Here is a 14,962-nt window from a genome sequence, read left to right as displayed (position 1 = left end):
CATCCAAACACAACACAAAAAACGTCAGAGAGACTCACACAGCAATATGACAGAGGGCAGAGAAGCTGCACTCCCCCTCAGAGGAGGATGAATGGGGTAAGAGAAAACTTCGCTCCCTCCCCTAAAGACTGTGATCCAGGACCACAGGCAGCCTCCAAGAGGGAAGGAACAGGGGAGGGGACGTTCATTTGCGGAAACATCAAGGACTTCAGAGAGCCCTTGCAGCCTAGAGGGAAGCCGTCTACCAGAGCAAAAACTTTCGCGGTGGGGTGATCTTATCAAGTCAACACCCCACTAGAGCAGATAGCAAGAGCAGAGGGAGAAAACCCCAAGAGCATGCAGGAGAAAGCGCCCCTCCCACCACCAACTCAGCATGGCCTCAGCTCCTGGGATTTCTGAAGACAGAGGGCTCAAAATACGTGGCTCTGGACCCCCACCCAGTGGTGATGGGTGGTAACTGCCACCAAATAACACCAGGATGCAAAAAGACAGAGCCATTCCCTCTAGCAATATGAAACATTATATTAGATCTCCAGACCAGAGAGAAAATGACAAGCACCCAGAAATCAGTCCTGAGGACACAGAACTGTGTAATCTAAATGGCAAAGAATTCAAAAAAGCTATCATCAAAAACTCAATGAGGTAAAAGAGAATGTAGAGAAACAATTCAACAAGTTCAGGAGCTATTTCACAAAAGAGATTGAAACTATAAGGAAAAAATCAGAAATATTAGAGATGAAAGACACAATGGAAGAAATAAAACAAAATATAGATTCCATGAATACTTGAGCAGACACCATAGAGGAGTGTATCAGCATGATCAAAGATAGACATGTTGAAATGCTCCAGATAGAGGAGGAGAGAGAACTAAGACTAAAAAGAAATGAAGAAAGTCTCCAAGAAATATCAGACTCATTTAAGAAGTGCAACATAAGAATTATAGGTATTCCAAAGGAGAACGAGAATGGAGTAGAAAGCTTGTTCAAAGAAATAATAGCAGAGAACTTCCCAAACCTAGGGAAGGAAATCCATGTGGAAGAGGCTGCCAGATCTCCTAAATATGTCACTGTAAAAAGACTTACTGCAAGTCATATAGTAGTGAAACTGGCAAAATTGAATGGCAAAGAAAGAATCCTAAGGGCAGCAAGGTGGAAGAAAATAACCTACAAAGGAACCCCCATCAGGCTTTCAGTGGATTTCTCTTCAGAAACCTTACAGGCCAGGAGAGCCTGGAATGACATATTCAAATCTTTGAAGGACAAAGACTTTCAGCCAAGAATACTCTATCCAGCAAAAATATCCTTCAGATATGATGGAGAAGTAAAAACTTCCCCAGACAAACATAAGCTAAAGGAGTTCGTAACCACGAGACACCCCCTACAAGAAATCCTCAAGAAGGCCCTCATACCTGAAAAAAAAAGGGGGGAGAAAAGGGTTACAAAGCATGGAGTAAGGAGATAAATAGGTAGACAGAATCAGAGCAGGATAGCAAACACTCAAGTACAGCATTAAAGACAAAGGGAAAGAAAACACCGAAAACAAAAATAATCTTGTAATTTTAACCACAAACTCATAACACAAGATGGAATAAGATGTGAGAAAAACAACTTAAGAGGGGAAGAGGAAAAGGACTGAATCGGTTTAGACTAAGGAACTAAGAGGCCATCAGTAAAGGGACTATCTTATCCATGAGACTTTGAATACAAACCTCATGGTAACCACTAAACAAAAAAGCAGAACAGAGGCAATAAATAAGGAGAAAACAAAGAAACACAACATAAAAAATGACATACCTCAATTGGTAGACCAAAATACACAGGACGAGAAACAAAGGAAATACAGGAGAACCAGAAAAGGAGTGGTAAAATGACAGCATTAAACCCTCATATATCGATAATCACCCTAAACGTAAATGGGTTGAATTCTCCAATAAGAAGACACAGAGTGGCGACATGGATTAAAGGACAAGACCCAACAATATGCTGACTCCAGGAAACACATCTGAGCTCCAATGACAAACACAGGCAAAGAGTGAAGAGTTAGAAGGCGATACTCCAAGCTAATGATGAACAAAAGAAAGTAGGTGTCACAATACTTATATCAGACAACATAGACTTCAGAATAAGACAGGTAAAGAGAGACAAAGAGGGGCAGTATATAATGATCAAAGGGACATTCCATCAAGAAGAAATAACGCTTATAAATATCTATGCACCCAACACAGGAGCACCAAAGTATATAAACCAACTATTAACAAACCTAAAAGAAGACATTAATAATAACACAATAATAGTAGGGGACCTCAACACTCCACTCACATCAATGGATAGATCATCCAGACAGAAAATCAACAAGGAAACAGTAGAATTAATGAAAAGCTAGACCAGCTGGACTTAATAGACATATATAGAACCCTCCATTCAAAAACAGAAGAATACACATTCTTTTCAAGTGCGCATGGAACATTCTCAAGAATAGACCATATGTTGGGAAACAAGGCAAGCCTCAATAAATTTAAGAAGATTGAAATAATAACAAGCATCTTTTCTGATCACAATGCTATAAGGCTAGAAATTAATTACAAGAAAAAAAGCTGAGAAAAGGACAAAGATGTGGAGACTAAACAACATGCTATTGAACAAGTGATGGATCATTGAAGAAATTAAAGGAGAAATCAAAAAAATATCTGGAGACAAATGAAAATGGAAACAACCATACCAACTCATATGGGATGCAGCAAAAGCCATATTAAAAGGGAAATTCATCGCACTACACGCTCCATTTAACAAACAAGGAAAATCCCAAATAAGCAATCTCAAACTATACCTAATTGGATTAGAAAAAGAAAAACAAACAAAGCCCAAAGTCAGCAGAAGGAGAGAAATAATAAAAATCAGAGCAGAAATAAATGCTATTGAAACAAAAAAAGCTGTAGAAAGGATCAATGAAACAAAGAGCTGGTTCTTTGAGAAGATAAATAAAATTGACAAACCCCTAGCCAGACTTACAAAGAAAAAAAGAGAGAAAGCTCAGATATAAATAAAATTAGAGGGCTGGCCCCGTGGCCGAGTGGTTAAGTTCGCGCGCTCCGCTGCAGGCGGCCCAGTGTTTCGTTGGTTCGAATCCTGGGCGCGGACATGGCACTGCTCGTCAGACCACGCTGAGGCAGCGTCCACATGCTACAACTAGAAGGATCCACAACGAAGAATATACAACTATGTACTGGGGGGCTTTGTGGAGAAAAAGGAAAAAAATAAAATCTTAAAAAAAAAAAAATTAGAAATGAAAGAGCAGAAATAACAGATACCACAGAAATACAACGGATTATAACAGAATGCTGTGAAAAACTATATGCCAACAAAATGGACAATCTACAGGAAATGGATAAATTCTTAGACTCTTACAACCTCCCAAAGCTGAATCAAGAAGAAACAGAGAATCTGAATAGACCAATCACAAGGAAAGAGATTGAAACAGTAATCAAAAGCATCCCAAAGAATAAAAGCCCAGGACCAGACGGCTTCCCTGGGGAATTCTACCAAACTTACAGGGAAGATTTAATACCTGTCCTTCTCAAGCTATTCCAAAAAATGAGGGAAGATGGAATGCTTCCTAACACATTCTACAAGGCCAACATCACTCTGATACCAAAGCCTGACAAGGACAGCACAAAAAAGGAAACTACAGGCCAATATCTCTGATGAACATAGATGCAAAAGTCCTCAACAAAATATTGGCAACCCGAATACAGCAATTCATCAAAAGGATCATACATCATGATCAAGTGGGATTTATACTAGTGACACAGGGATGGTTCAACATCCTCAAATCAATCTCTGTGATACACCACATTAACAAAATGAGGAATAAAAACCACATGATCGTCTCAATAGTTGCAGAGAAAGCATTTGACAAGACCCAACAGCCATTTATGATAGAAACTCTTAACAAAATGGGGATAGAAGGAAATTACCTCAACATAATAAAGGCCATATATGACAAACCCACAGCAAACATCATACTCAATGGGCAAAAACTGAACGCCATCCCTCTGAGAACAGGAACAAGACAAGGATGTCCACTATCACCCCTCTTATTCAACATAGTACTGAAGGTTTTGGCCAGAGCAATTAGGCAAGAGAAAGGAAGAAAAGGAATCCAAATAGGAAGCAAAGAACTGAAACTCTCACTGTTGGCAGACAACATGATCTTATATATAGAAAATCCTAAAGAAGCCATCAGAAAACTATTAGAAATAATTGACAACTACAGTAAAGTCACGGGGTACAAAATCAACTTACAAAAGTCACTTGCATCTCTGTACTCTAATAACGAACTTACTGAAAGAGAACTCAAGAATACAATTCCATTTACAATCGCAACTAAAAGAATAAAGTACCTAGGAAGAAATTTATCTAAGGAGGAGAAGGACTTATACAATGAAAACTATAAGACATTATTGAAAGAAATAGATAATGACATAAATAGATGGAAAGAGATTCCATGGGCATGGATTGGAAGAATAAACATAGCTAAAATGTCCGTACTCTCCAAAGCATTCTACAGATTTGATGCAATCCCAACCAGAACCCCAATGATGTTCTTCACGGAAATAGAACAAAGGATTCTAAAATTCATGTGGGGCAACCAAAGACCCTGAATTGCTAAGGCAATCCTGAGAAAAAAGAACAAAGCTGGAGGTATCACAATCGCTAACTTCAAAATGTACTACAAACCCATACTGGTCAAAACAGCATGGTACTGGTACAAAAACAGGCACACAGATCAATGGAAGAGAACTGAAAGCCTAGAAATAAAAGCACAAATATACAGACAGCTAATCTTTGACAAAGGTGCCAAGAACATACAGTGGAGAAAAGACAGTCTCTTCAATAAATTGTGTTGCGAAATCTGGACAGTCACATGCAAAAGAATGAAAGTAGACCATTATCTCATGCCTACACAAAAATAAACTCAAAATGGATCAAAGATTTGAAGATAAGTCCTGAAACCATAAAACTCCTGGAAGATAATATAGGTAGTACACTCTTTGACATCGAACTTAAAAGGATGTTTTCGAATACCATGTCTTCTCAGACAAGGGAAACCAAAGGAAAAATAAACAAGGGGGAGTTCATCAGACTAAAGAGTTTCTGCATGGCAAAAGAAACTAGTATCAAAACTAAAAGACAACCCAACAGTTGGGAGAAAATTTTTGCAAATCATATATCCAATAAGGGGTTAATCTCCGTAATATATATTTGGAATATAAGTATGAGTTAGAAACTGGGGCTTGTCTTATACAGTAGTATCATCACAGACGTTTGTCAAACGTAATTTGGTGAATATATTATTTGGGTAATCTTTTCATTTTACGTTTTAAAGTTAAAGGTGAGTTTAACAGGGCCAGCCCCAATGGCCTAGTGATTAAGTCCAGCATGCTCCACTTTGGTGGCCTGAGTTCAATTCCCAGGCCTAGAACTAAACCACTCATCTGTCAGTGGCCACACTGTGGCAGCAGCTCACATACAAAAAAAGGAAGATTGGCAACAGATGTTAGTTCAGGGCAAATCTTCCTCAGCAAAAAAGCAAATAAGTAAATGAATTCAGATATGAAATGGTCCCTGGGTTTTAGGATTAGAAAAAAAGAGCTTAACATAAAACTTTAAAATATTTCTGTAATCTGATAGGATCAGTTTTTTTAATTGATGTTTTTAAAGACTTCATAGAAAAGTACAATCACCATTTCTTTTTTATTAATAGAATTTTGACAAAAGGTAAAATTGTTATATTTATTTGTTAGACATCTTGATGTAACTTTAAAAAATTTTTAAGTCCTTCAAGAATAATTAAAATACTGACTTCCATGAAATCATTTTTATAAAATAACTTGATTGAGGTATAATTAGTATACAGTAAACTGCACATAATTAAAAGATACAAAGTGATACTTTTTTTACAATCAACTTTTTTAAGAGTACAGTTCAGTGGTGTTAAGTATATATGTTCACATTGTTGTACAACAGATCTCCAGAACTTTTCATCTTGCAAAACTGAAACTCTTTACCCCAATTAAACAATAGTCCATTTCCCCCTCTTCTCAGCCCCTGGCAGTCACCATTCTACTTTGTGTTTCTATGAATTTGGCTACTAATGAAATCGTTTTTTTTAAAAAAGCTAAATAATTGGGAGGTAAACAGCAATGAAGAATGTTTATTAAGTATACTTTAAGTTAGAGAGGTACTAAAAACAAATGACTGTGTTTTTTAAAAAAGAAGAATTTATCTCCTCCTTTGTTGGTCTCTACAGAGTAAGTCATCTCATCTTAGGACGCACTTGTTCTAACAACGTTGCTGTTGTCCAGAAGACTTTTTGAAATAGCTTATGTTGCCTTTCTGTGATCCCAGCAAGAAAACTTTCTCAGGGAAGAAGCTATTTAAAATTGTAGATAAGGGATGGTACTACTTAAGATTTTAGATAAGGAGAGAAGGTGACAGGAAAATGTGAGAGGAGCAATTCAGATTAAGAGAGTTCACCTCCAGTTAAAACAGACTTGCCCAGAATGCAATGGCAGAAGGCATCCTGGCTTGGGTAAGAGTACAGTCATGCATTGCTTAAGGACAGGGATACGTTCTGAGAAATATATCGTTAGGCAATTTTGTTGTGCGAACATCATAGATTGTAGTTACACAAACCTAGATGGTATAGCCTATTATGTACCTAGGCTATAGGTACTAATCTTATGGGACCACCGTCATATATACAGTCCGTCATTGACCTAAATGTCATGATACAGCGCGTGACTATGTATTAGAAGAGCAAAAACATCATAATAAAGGAAACAGAAAGGTAGAAATTATAGTCACATGGTGAGAGTGGAACACTAAGGTGATGTAGGGAGGAAAACATCGGGAGAATAGTTTCAGAGGTAGCTGAGTTCCCATCTCAAAGTTCCATGACATTCTGCTACTCAAGTGATTTCAACTGAAGTCTCCAGAAGAAAAAGAGGATAAAGAAAAAAAGAATCCTTAGTTAACTCAGGAACTCAAACAGTAATATATATTCCACTCATTCTCAGTGGTTTGATAAGAAAATGACAAACTAGATAACTGCTGTTTAAAAATGAGAGCTCACCCAAACAAGGGTTTTTTTTTAATTTGTTTGTTCATTTTGTTTTTGTTTTACTGAAGTTTACAGGAACTCAAAGAGAAATGTCTACCGTTAATGTTTTTTTTTCTCTTTATGAAATTATATCTAATTTGAAAAACTAAAATAATTGAAATTCAAAAAGTAGACACTTGGGAGAAAAAGGGAAAAACTATTAGAGTATTCTAATTCTCATTAGACTTCTCCAGTAGAGGTGTTGTAATTGTGAGACTCAGTACTATTCTGAAATATATATTATACACTATTCCACCGTGTCAAAAATTAAATGAGAAAGAAAGGATTAAGGAAGAAAAAGTAATTCTTCACCCCATCATCAAGCCTTCTTAGTCTGGAACATTTGCCAGATTAGTTGTGGGGGAAATACTTAGCAACCACAGGATAGACTGAGGAGATGAAATTTCAGGTGGTAATTTTGAGAGAAAGAGAAAAATAAACCTTTTTGTAGTGTTTACTACTATTTTTTTCTTGGAATTTTAACGATTTCTCCCCTTGTTTCCTGTCCTTAAATTCTCTTTCATGCTATACATGTCATCAGCTATTAAAACCTAACCATTAAATGGTAAGAACTTTGTGATGAGACTAGAAATATGCTATGTTGTATCTGTATTCCACAGAGAATGCAGTATCCTTTATTTTAATTGAAATGATTTAACCACTGTAATTACCAATCACGTCATTCAGGAACACATATGCAATTTAATTCCTCTAAGTAGATAGAGATTTCTTTTAAGAAGAGGTTATGTGATTACAGTATCTTTGATTATCTAGTTCATGATAGAATTTCCTGGTACAGTTATTCATGAGACAAATATTTAAAGCACCAATAATATTCCAGGCAATTAATAGAAAATGAAATATAGTATACGTTAGAGGAGAACAGAAAAATATACCTTGCTTCTTACAATAGCACCTAACAATTGGTCAGATGTTTAAAATCTATAAGAAAGAGAGTTTGTACTGGAGAATTGAACAACTGATTAACTCTAAGGAAGATAATTCTTTTATAAATCGATGCATAGTTAAGTTAAACCTGTTACGGAAAAAGTTTTTATCTTTTTTTTATTCTTCAGCCCCCTCTTGCCTAACCTAGGACTTTGCTCCTGCAATTATCCTCTCTTTTCTTCATCATCAGTCTGTCACCTTCTGTTGGATCAAACCAATCACTATACAGACATGCTTTAATATCTCCCATCTTCTAATAAAAACCACAGTTCTTTGACCCACAGACTGCTCTGGCTACATTTTGCTGTGTATCTTTAGAACAAAATTTGACGAAGTTATTGCTTTTTCGCTATTTGTACTTCCTTGCGTCCTCTTCCCCCTTGAATATACTCCTGTGGGGCTTTTGCCCCCAGCAGTCAAATCAAAACCATATTCTTGATCATATATCTATGATCAAAATCATCCAGTGGTTTCTTATCATGGTCACCAGCCGCCTCTACATTGCTAAATCCAAGAGTGTGTCTTAGCCCTTATGCACTTGACCATTGGGCACAGTTTGTAAAGCCTTTCTGCCTCCCACATTGTCTTCTCTTGGCTTCTGTAACTTACTTTGGCTTCCTTACCGACTGTCCCTTTTCACTCTTCTCACCCTCAGAATCAGGGTTTCTCAACCTCTGCACTTATGACATTTTGAGCCAGATAATTTTTTGTTGTGGGGGTTCATCTTAGGAATTGTAGGATATTGAGCAACATGCCTAGCCTCTATCGAGTAGATACCAGTAGCACATATGCATGCACCCCCTCAGATATGACAACCAAAAATGTCTCCAGACCCAGCCAAATGTCCCCTGGGGGAGGCAAAATCACCCCTACTTGAGAACCACTGCCCTGAATGGAGTAGAGGCCTAGGGCTCAGTGCTATGCCATCTTCTTTATCAGTACGCAGGGTAAACTCATCCTTCCCATGGCTTAAGTACTGCCTGTTTACTGAAAACTCCCAAATTTACATCTCTGCCAGTCTCTCCTCAGGTTCAAGTAACTACATACCTTCTTCACAAGTCCCATAGGAATCTCAAACTTAATATAACTGAACAGAATTTTTTTATGTCTTCTGCAAACCCATTTCCCTTCCAATCTCCCTATATTAATAAATGAAACACCTTTTACCCAACTGCTCAGGCAAAAGTCTGGGAATCATCCTTGATTGCACTTCTCTCACGGTCCATATGCGGTCACATTCGTTCTAATGTCACACATCTCCTGAATGCTTCCACTTCTCCCCTCATCCACACAGTCCAAATCATCACTGTCTTTTTCTGGGACCGTAGGAACTGCCTCCTTGCAGCTCCTGCTTCTGTTCTTCCCCTCCTGCTGTCTGTTCTCTACACAACAGCCTGAGTGATCTTTTAAAAATGAGAACTTGATCATATATCTATGATCAAAATCATCCAGGGGTTTCTTCGCATAGTATTAAAAAAATCCCACTATGGTCTCATTCCATCTACCTCTTGAACTGTGTTTCCTACCACCCTCCTTTTTATTCCTCTGCTCCAGCCAAACTCATTTTCTTGTTCCTTGAACAGACCAGTTTGTTCCTGTTTTAGGGCCTCTGCACTTGCTGCTTTGCTGCCTGGATGCTTTTCTCTCACATGGTCGTATGACTGACTCCTTGTTCATCCATGTCTGCTGAAATGTCACTGGCTCAAGTACTCCTTTCTAGCCTGCTCCAGTAAAATGCCATATCCCTCATTTTCCATCACTTCCTGACCCCTTACTTACATTTATTTTTCCTCATAGCACTAATAGCTACCGGAAAGTATATATTTTTAGGTTTATTTATTTATTATCTGTCGCCTCTACTATGTGTAAGTTCCATGAGATCAAGAACTTTATCTTATCACTGCTTTATCCCCAAGGCCTGGAATGATACTTGGCAAATAATAAATGCTCAATTACTATTTGTTGAGTGTACAAATGAATAATGAATCATCCTTTTTAATTCAAAATATAAGTTTGGCTTTATTAGGTAATTAGGTAACAAATTCAGTTAGAAGAAATGATCCAGAAAACAGATAGATTGTGATATAAAGTGTTTTGAATGTCCGTCTCTTCTGAGCAGGGGCAGATCCAGGTTTAGTAGTCTAAACCTCAAACATTTTGGCAGGCCCTCTTTAAGGGAAAAAACCTACAACGAGAAATACTAATTTAAGTATACATGAAAGTGACTGTGAGTGACATAAATAGGTCCCACTTAACCCAAGCCAATGTGATAAGCCCAACTCAACTTCTCTTTAGCCAGATCCCCAAAATGCCCCCTGCCACTCGTTTCATCACCACCTAACTCAGGGGGAAGTCAGAATGGAAAGAGAGAGCAGTCTTAACTGACTGACTGGGGTTGAAATACATTACTTTTGCCAATTTTATCAAAAAAAAAAAAAAGAAAAAGACCATGTGAATGTGTTTCTGCAGCTCTCTCTAGGGCATTGAATCTAAGAGGGAGCCCTAAATCCTGCTCTGCTTCTTAGGAAGATACCACGTAGCTTGCTCCAATCTGGGCCCCGTAAAACCAGTTACTGAGGATAGATGTGTGTGGTCGTTACCACTTCCAGGCACAGGTTCTCCGGCTGCATCAAATATCTGTCCTCGTAGCCTTGAAAGAGGAGACTGACACTCCTCCAAGAGCTGAGTTGAGTGAGACCCACTGATTTTCAGTATTTCCAGGTCATTTCTAGAGGTGATAAAAGCAAGAAAATAAGGAGAGGTTCAATATGACTTTTCCATTCTTTTCCTCTTGACAAATAAACTGATATTTTATTGTTGTTGATTATTATTATTGATTGATTGCTTATTACATACTAGGCACTCTATCCTTTTTGCATACTCTAATTCTTATAGAAACGTATAAGGTTTTTCCCCATTTTACAAATGAAAGATGTGAAGGAAAGAGGTTAAGTAATTTGCCAAATAAATGCTAATTGTTCGAAATCTATAATTAAAAAAGATCCTTTTAAATAATTTTGTTAAACTGATGGTAAAGACTGTGACTACTTTGTAAACTAAATTAACGTAAACTTTTAGTTGTGTTCTTATTTGTGGGAATTAAATCCTGACATTCTTTGGGAATGGATTCTGCATTTTTAATAAACCTTAGTAAGTTTTGGCTATAAAGCCCAGGGGAATACTTTCTGACTGGCATTAACTGCATTTTTACATGGAGTCCTTCGAGGAGTAATTCCATTGACCATTGTCTTTCCTTTCAGGTATTGGTTTTGTGTGTAAATTTTTTTCCTGCTCTGCCTACTCTGTGTCCAAAAATACAGTGGCAGGTGATCTGCTGTAACTTCTGCTTGGAATGGTTTCAGAAAATAACTGTGATTGAACAGTTTTGTTATTTTTACTATGTGACAGGAATAAAGCAATCACTAACAGCTAAGAACATTCTAACTAAAACACAGTGTGCCACACAATTCCTAACCCATCTTTGGCTTTCCAGTCTGATGTTGTTACCCGAAGGGTCATTTTACATAATAATAATAAACATAATAATGCTTTCTGGTGTTTCTTCTCATACTCCTTTAACTTTACTAATCTAGTCACAGAGTTCAGATATAACTGGCTTAAATAACGCAAGTGACTTTTTGTAAAGACTGAAGGTACTTTTTGCTTTACGTCTGGTTTAGCATCCTGTTAACACGTAATGCAATAATAGTTTTTTCTTTTTTTTAGATGTTTGGAAACTGGACATTTGGCACCTTAGTCTTCACAGTCATGGTTATTACAGTCACAGTAAAGGTATGGTACAGAAATTAGGAACATTGGACACATTTTGTGTCTGTATAATTTGTAGTTAATTTTCTTCATTTCTTTAACCATAAATAGGTATTTTTCCCCTTTTCACTCATGAATAGTTTCACTGATTGCTATTTTAATAATTTTAATTTTTGTCAAAAAAGCCTTTTTTAAGTTCATTATTTTGGAAAGCCTCAGCTGATTTTTATGGTCACATAAAGGTTAGCCCCACAATACTCATCTCTGAAATTTTGCTTGTCTGTATGTAATGCAAGACAACACTAGTTGTTTTAGGCCTTGGAGTTGAGAATAAAGTACTCATGGAATTTCAATGCTGCTTTCTCACAGAAGAAAAATATTGTAAACTTGAAATTGTTCAATTTCATACTAGAATTCATTAATATTTATCTTCTGAGGAACTTTGCCGTAGGAACTTTAGTTACTTTTAATTAATACATTTTATTCTTGAGTTTTATCTGAAGTTAAAGATGTATTATTTTATATTAAGAATTTTTTAATTTTTTTTTTTCAGATGGCTTTGGAAACTCATTTTTGGACTTGGATCAACCATCTTGTTACCTGGGGATCTATTATATTCTATTTTGTATTTTCTTTGTTTTATGGAGGGATTCTCTGGTGAGTGACTATATTGTATTTTAATTATATTGATTCTACTGTAATAAAAATTTATTGTGATAGATTATATAATGAACAAATTCTGCTCAGAATAGTTGAGACTCTATCTTGATGATGAATTTACTTCTTTCAGTTGATCTTACTAGTAAGGAGAAAAAAGAAACTAAGAGTTACTAAATACCTACTATGTTCTAGGTGTCTTACCTAAGATACTACGTTGATTCATCACAATAATCTTACTATCCCCATTTTTTCTGTATGGAAACTGAGCCCCAAAGTCACAAAGATTAAAACGTATCAAAGCTAGGATTTAAACCCTAATTGTTTTACTCCACAATTAATGTTCTTTACACCAGCCATACTACCTCTAAATTATTTATTAATATATGTAATAAAATAAATCACATAGAACCATTAAATTTTCATGAATGAATTAACTTCTCTCTCAAAAATAAATAGTATACTTTATCTTCATTGGTAAAATCAGATATTCAGCTACTATGATAGATTAAAAATTAATACCTCTCCTAAGATTCTTTGGTAAGTGATAGACAACTAAAGTCTCTCATTTGGAGAATTTATATTACATTTACCTGCTATGCCTTTAATTCCTGTATCAGGCAAAAACATTACAGAAGGCAGGCAAAAAAACTTGGATTAGCTAAATATTAATTTCCGTTTAAGATCATAAAAGGATACTCGTGAATATAATTTGTCGTGTTTGTTTTCACTCCACTTTATCTCTACCTTTCTTTTTGTGTTTCCCCATATTCTTTTGAAATGATAGATACAAAAACCCAAAAAGTGCCCTGACAATACCTACTACTATGTAGAACTAGTATTTGTGAGTACATTTATTTTAAAATACATTTAGAAAGAAAAGGCTTTAGGTAGAGCTTTTCAACCTACGATTTGCGTAATCAGGCTTTTACTTGCTTAGTAGAAAATATTTTGTTACATACTTTTTCTTGCTTTTCTTGGTCTCTTAGGTCTGTATTACCACTAAGAGTTATTTAGTCAACTACTTGCCACTTTCCTAATAATAAAATCTGTGGTTGTCATTGAAAGTGATTAAATTGGATTTTATTTTTAACAATAAAGTCTGTTTTGTTTTATTAGTTATTAACTATACTGATTCCAAATCTTGAACATTTTTCTGGAGTATTCTTAGAAATGGTAATGTTCAAATATAGTGAGTTCACATGATGTCTTGATTAAGAAACTGTTTTGTCAGTTTCTACTTTTATTAAGCCCATGTTTTTCTTTGCAGGCCATTTTTGAGCTCCCAAAATATGTACTTTGTATTTATTCAGCTCCTATCAAGTGGTTCTGCTTGGTTTGCCATAATCCTCATGGTTGTTACTTGTCTATTTCTTGATATTGTGAAGAAAGTATTTGACCGACTGCTCCATCCTACAAATACTGAAAAGGCACAGGTAACCACTTTTTATATACAATATCTTTTTATTTAGGGATCTTTAAAGATGCATAGCTGTCACTGTAATTTACTTATCTCAGAAAATAGGAAATTATCCATTCCTGTATCAAGTATTTTACAATATAAAATTGTTAAATGTGATATTTTTTAAGTTGTTTCTTATTGTTTCTACTAATTTTATGACTGCTGACAAATTATAATTTTTTTACTTACATTGTGTTATTAGCAGAACTGCAGATTTTTAATATAAAACTATCAAGTTATGTCCCTATTATAACAGTAAATATGTTTTAAATAATATCACAGTATTCTATCAGCTATATATATAATTGGGATATATATCCCTGTCTTTAGAAACGTTAGAATCAGAGTAATACTTTTTCAGGTTATATTGTTTTCAATAAAAGAGTATGAAATAAGTTGGTTAAATAATTTTCACAGAATGGATTTTTATAAAATATATTCTCACTAAACACATTAATAAATATTGAAGTACAGCAAATATTAGCAGTATGTTACATAGTTTTTAAGAATATATCTCTTAGGGCCTGATAATTGTCAGTCTAAAACTTAGTTCTACCACTGGGTAGCTTGTAACTTTACGTCTCAGTTTCCACATGGATAAAATTATGATAGAAATGTCTATTTTGTGCCTTCATAATGAGATTTAAATGAAATAATGTTCAAACACATACTAGATGCTCAAGAAATGATAGCTGTTTAGTTGAATGTGCCTTTTTTATATATTTGACCTGGACATGAGCTAGAAATCTATCTTAATTTGTCCTATTAACTATAGCATAGCATTGAATACCTGTCCTCAAGAATACGTTCTAATCGACTTTTATGCCCTGGTAAAAACTGAGTTTATTAATCATTTAGTTCTGCCTAGGTTGAGATTTTTTCCTCATATTTGCTACATGGGAAGCACATTTTATTTAAATTTTGAAATTTTAGTTGCATGTTCTACAAATAGAATATGTTCCCTAA

General features: G+C 35.6%; 1 protein-coding gene across 7 annotated transcripts in view; it reads left to right on the top strand.

The window, feature by feature from the left end:
* Positions 1–14,962, top strand: part of ATP11B (ATPase phospholipid transporting 11B (putative)) — a 110,168-nt gene that overhangs the window by 78,249 nt on the left and 16,957 nt on the right. For all 7 annotated transcript variants that reach the window (XR_011503268.1, XM_070509362.1, XM_044771136.2 and 4 more), the window contains 3 exons: positions 11,836–11,901; positions 12,431–12,534; positions 13,805–13,970. Coding sequence is in view for 6 of the 7 variants with exons in the window: in XM_070509362.1 (XP_070365463.1) it covers positions 11,836–11,901; positions 12,431–12,534; positions 13,805–13,970 (336 nt within the window). In the remaining variant the exon portion in view is untranslated. The remainder of the gene's footprint in view (positions 1–11,835; positions 11,902–12,430; positions 12,535–13,804; positions 13,971–14,962) is intronic.

The sequence above is a fragment of the Equus asinus genome, chromosome 5 (assembly GCF_041296235.1).
Source record: "Equus asinus isolate D_3611 breed Donkey chromosome 5, EquAss-T2T_v2, whole genome shotgun sequence".
Lineage (NCBI taxonomy): Eukaryota > Metazoa > Chordata > Mammalia > Perissodactyla > Equidae > Equus > Equus asinus.
Note: the sequence above shows the minus strand (reverse complement) of the source record. Positions and strands in the feature narration are given on the sequence as shown.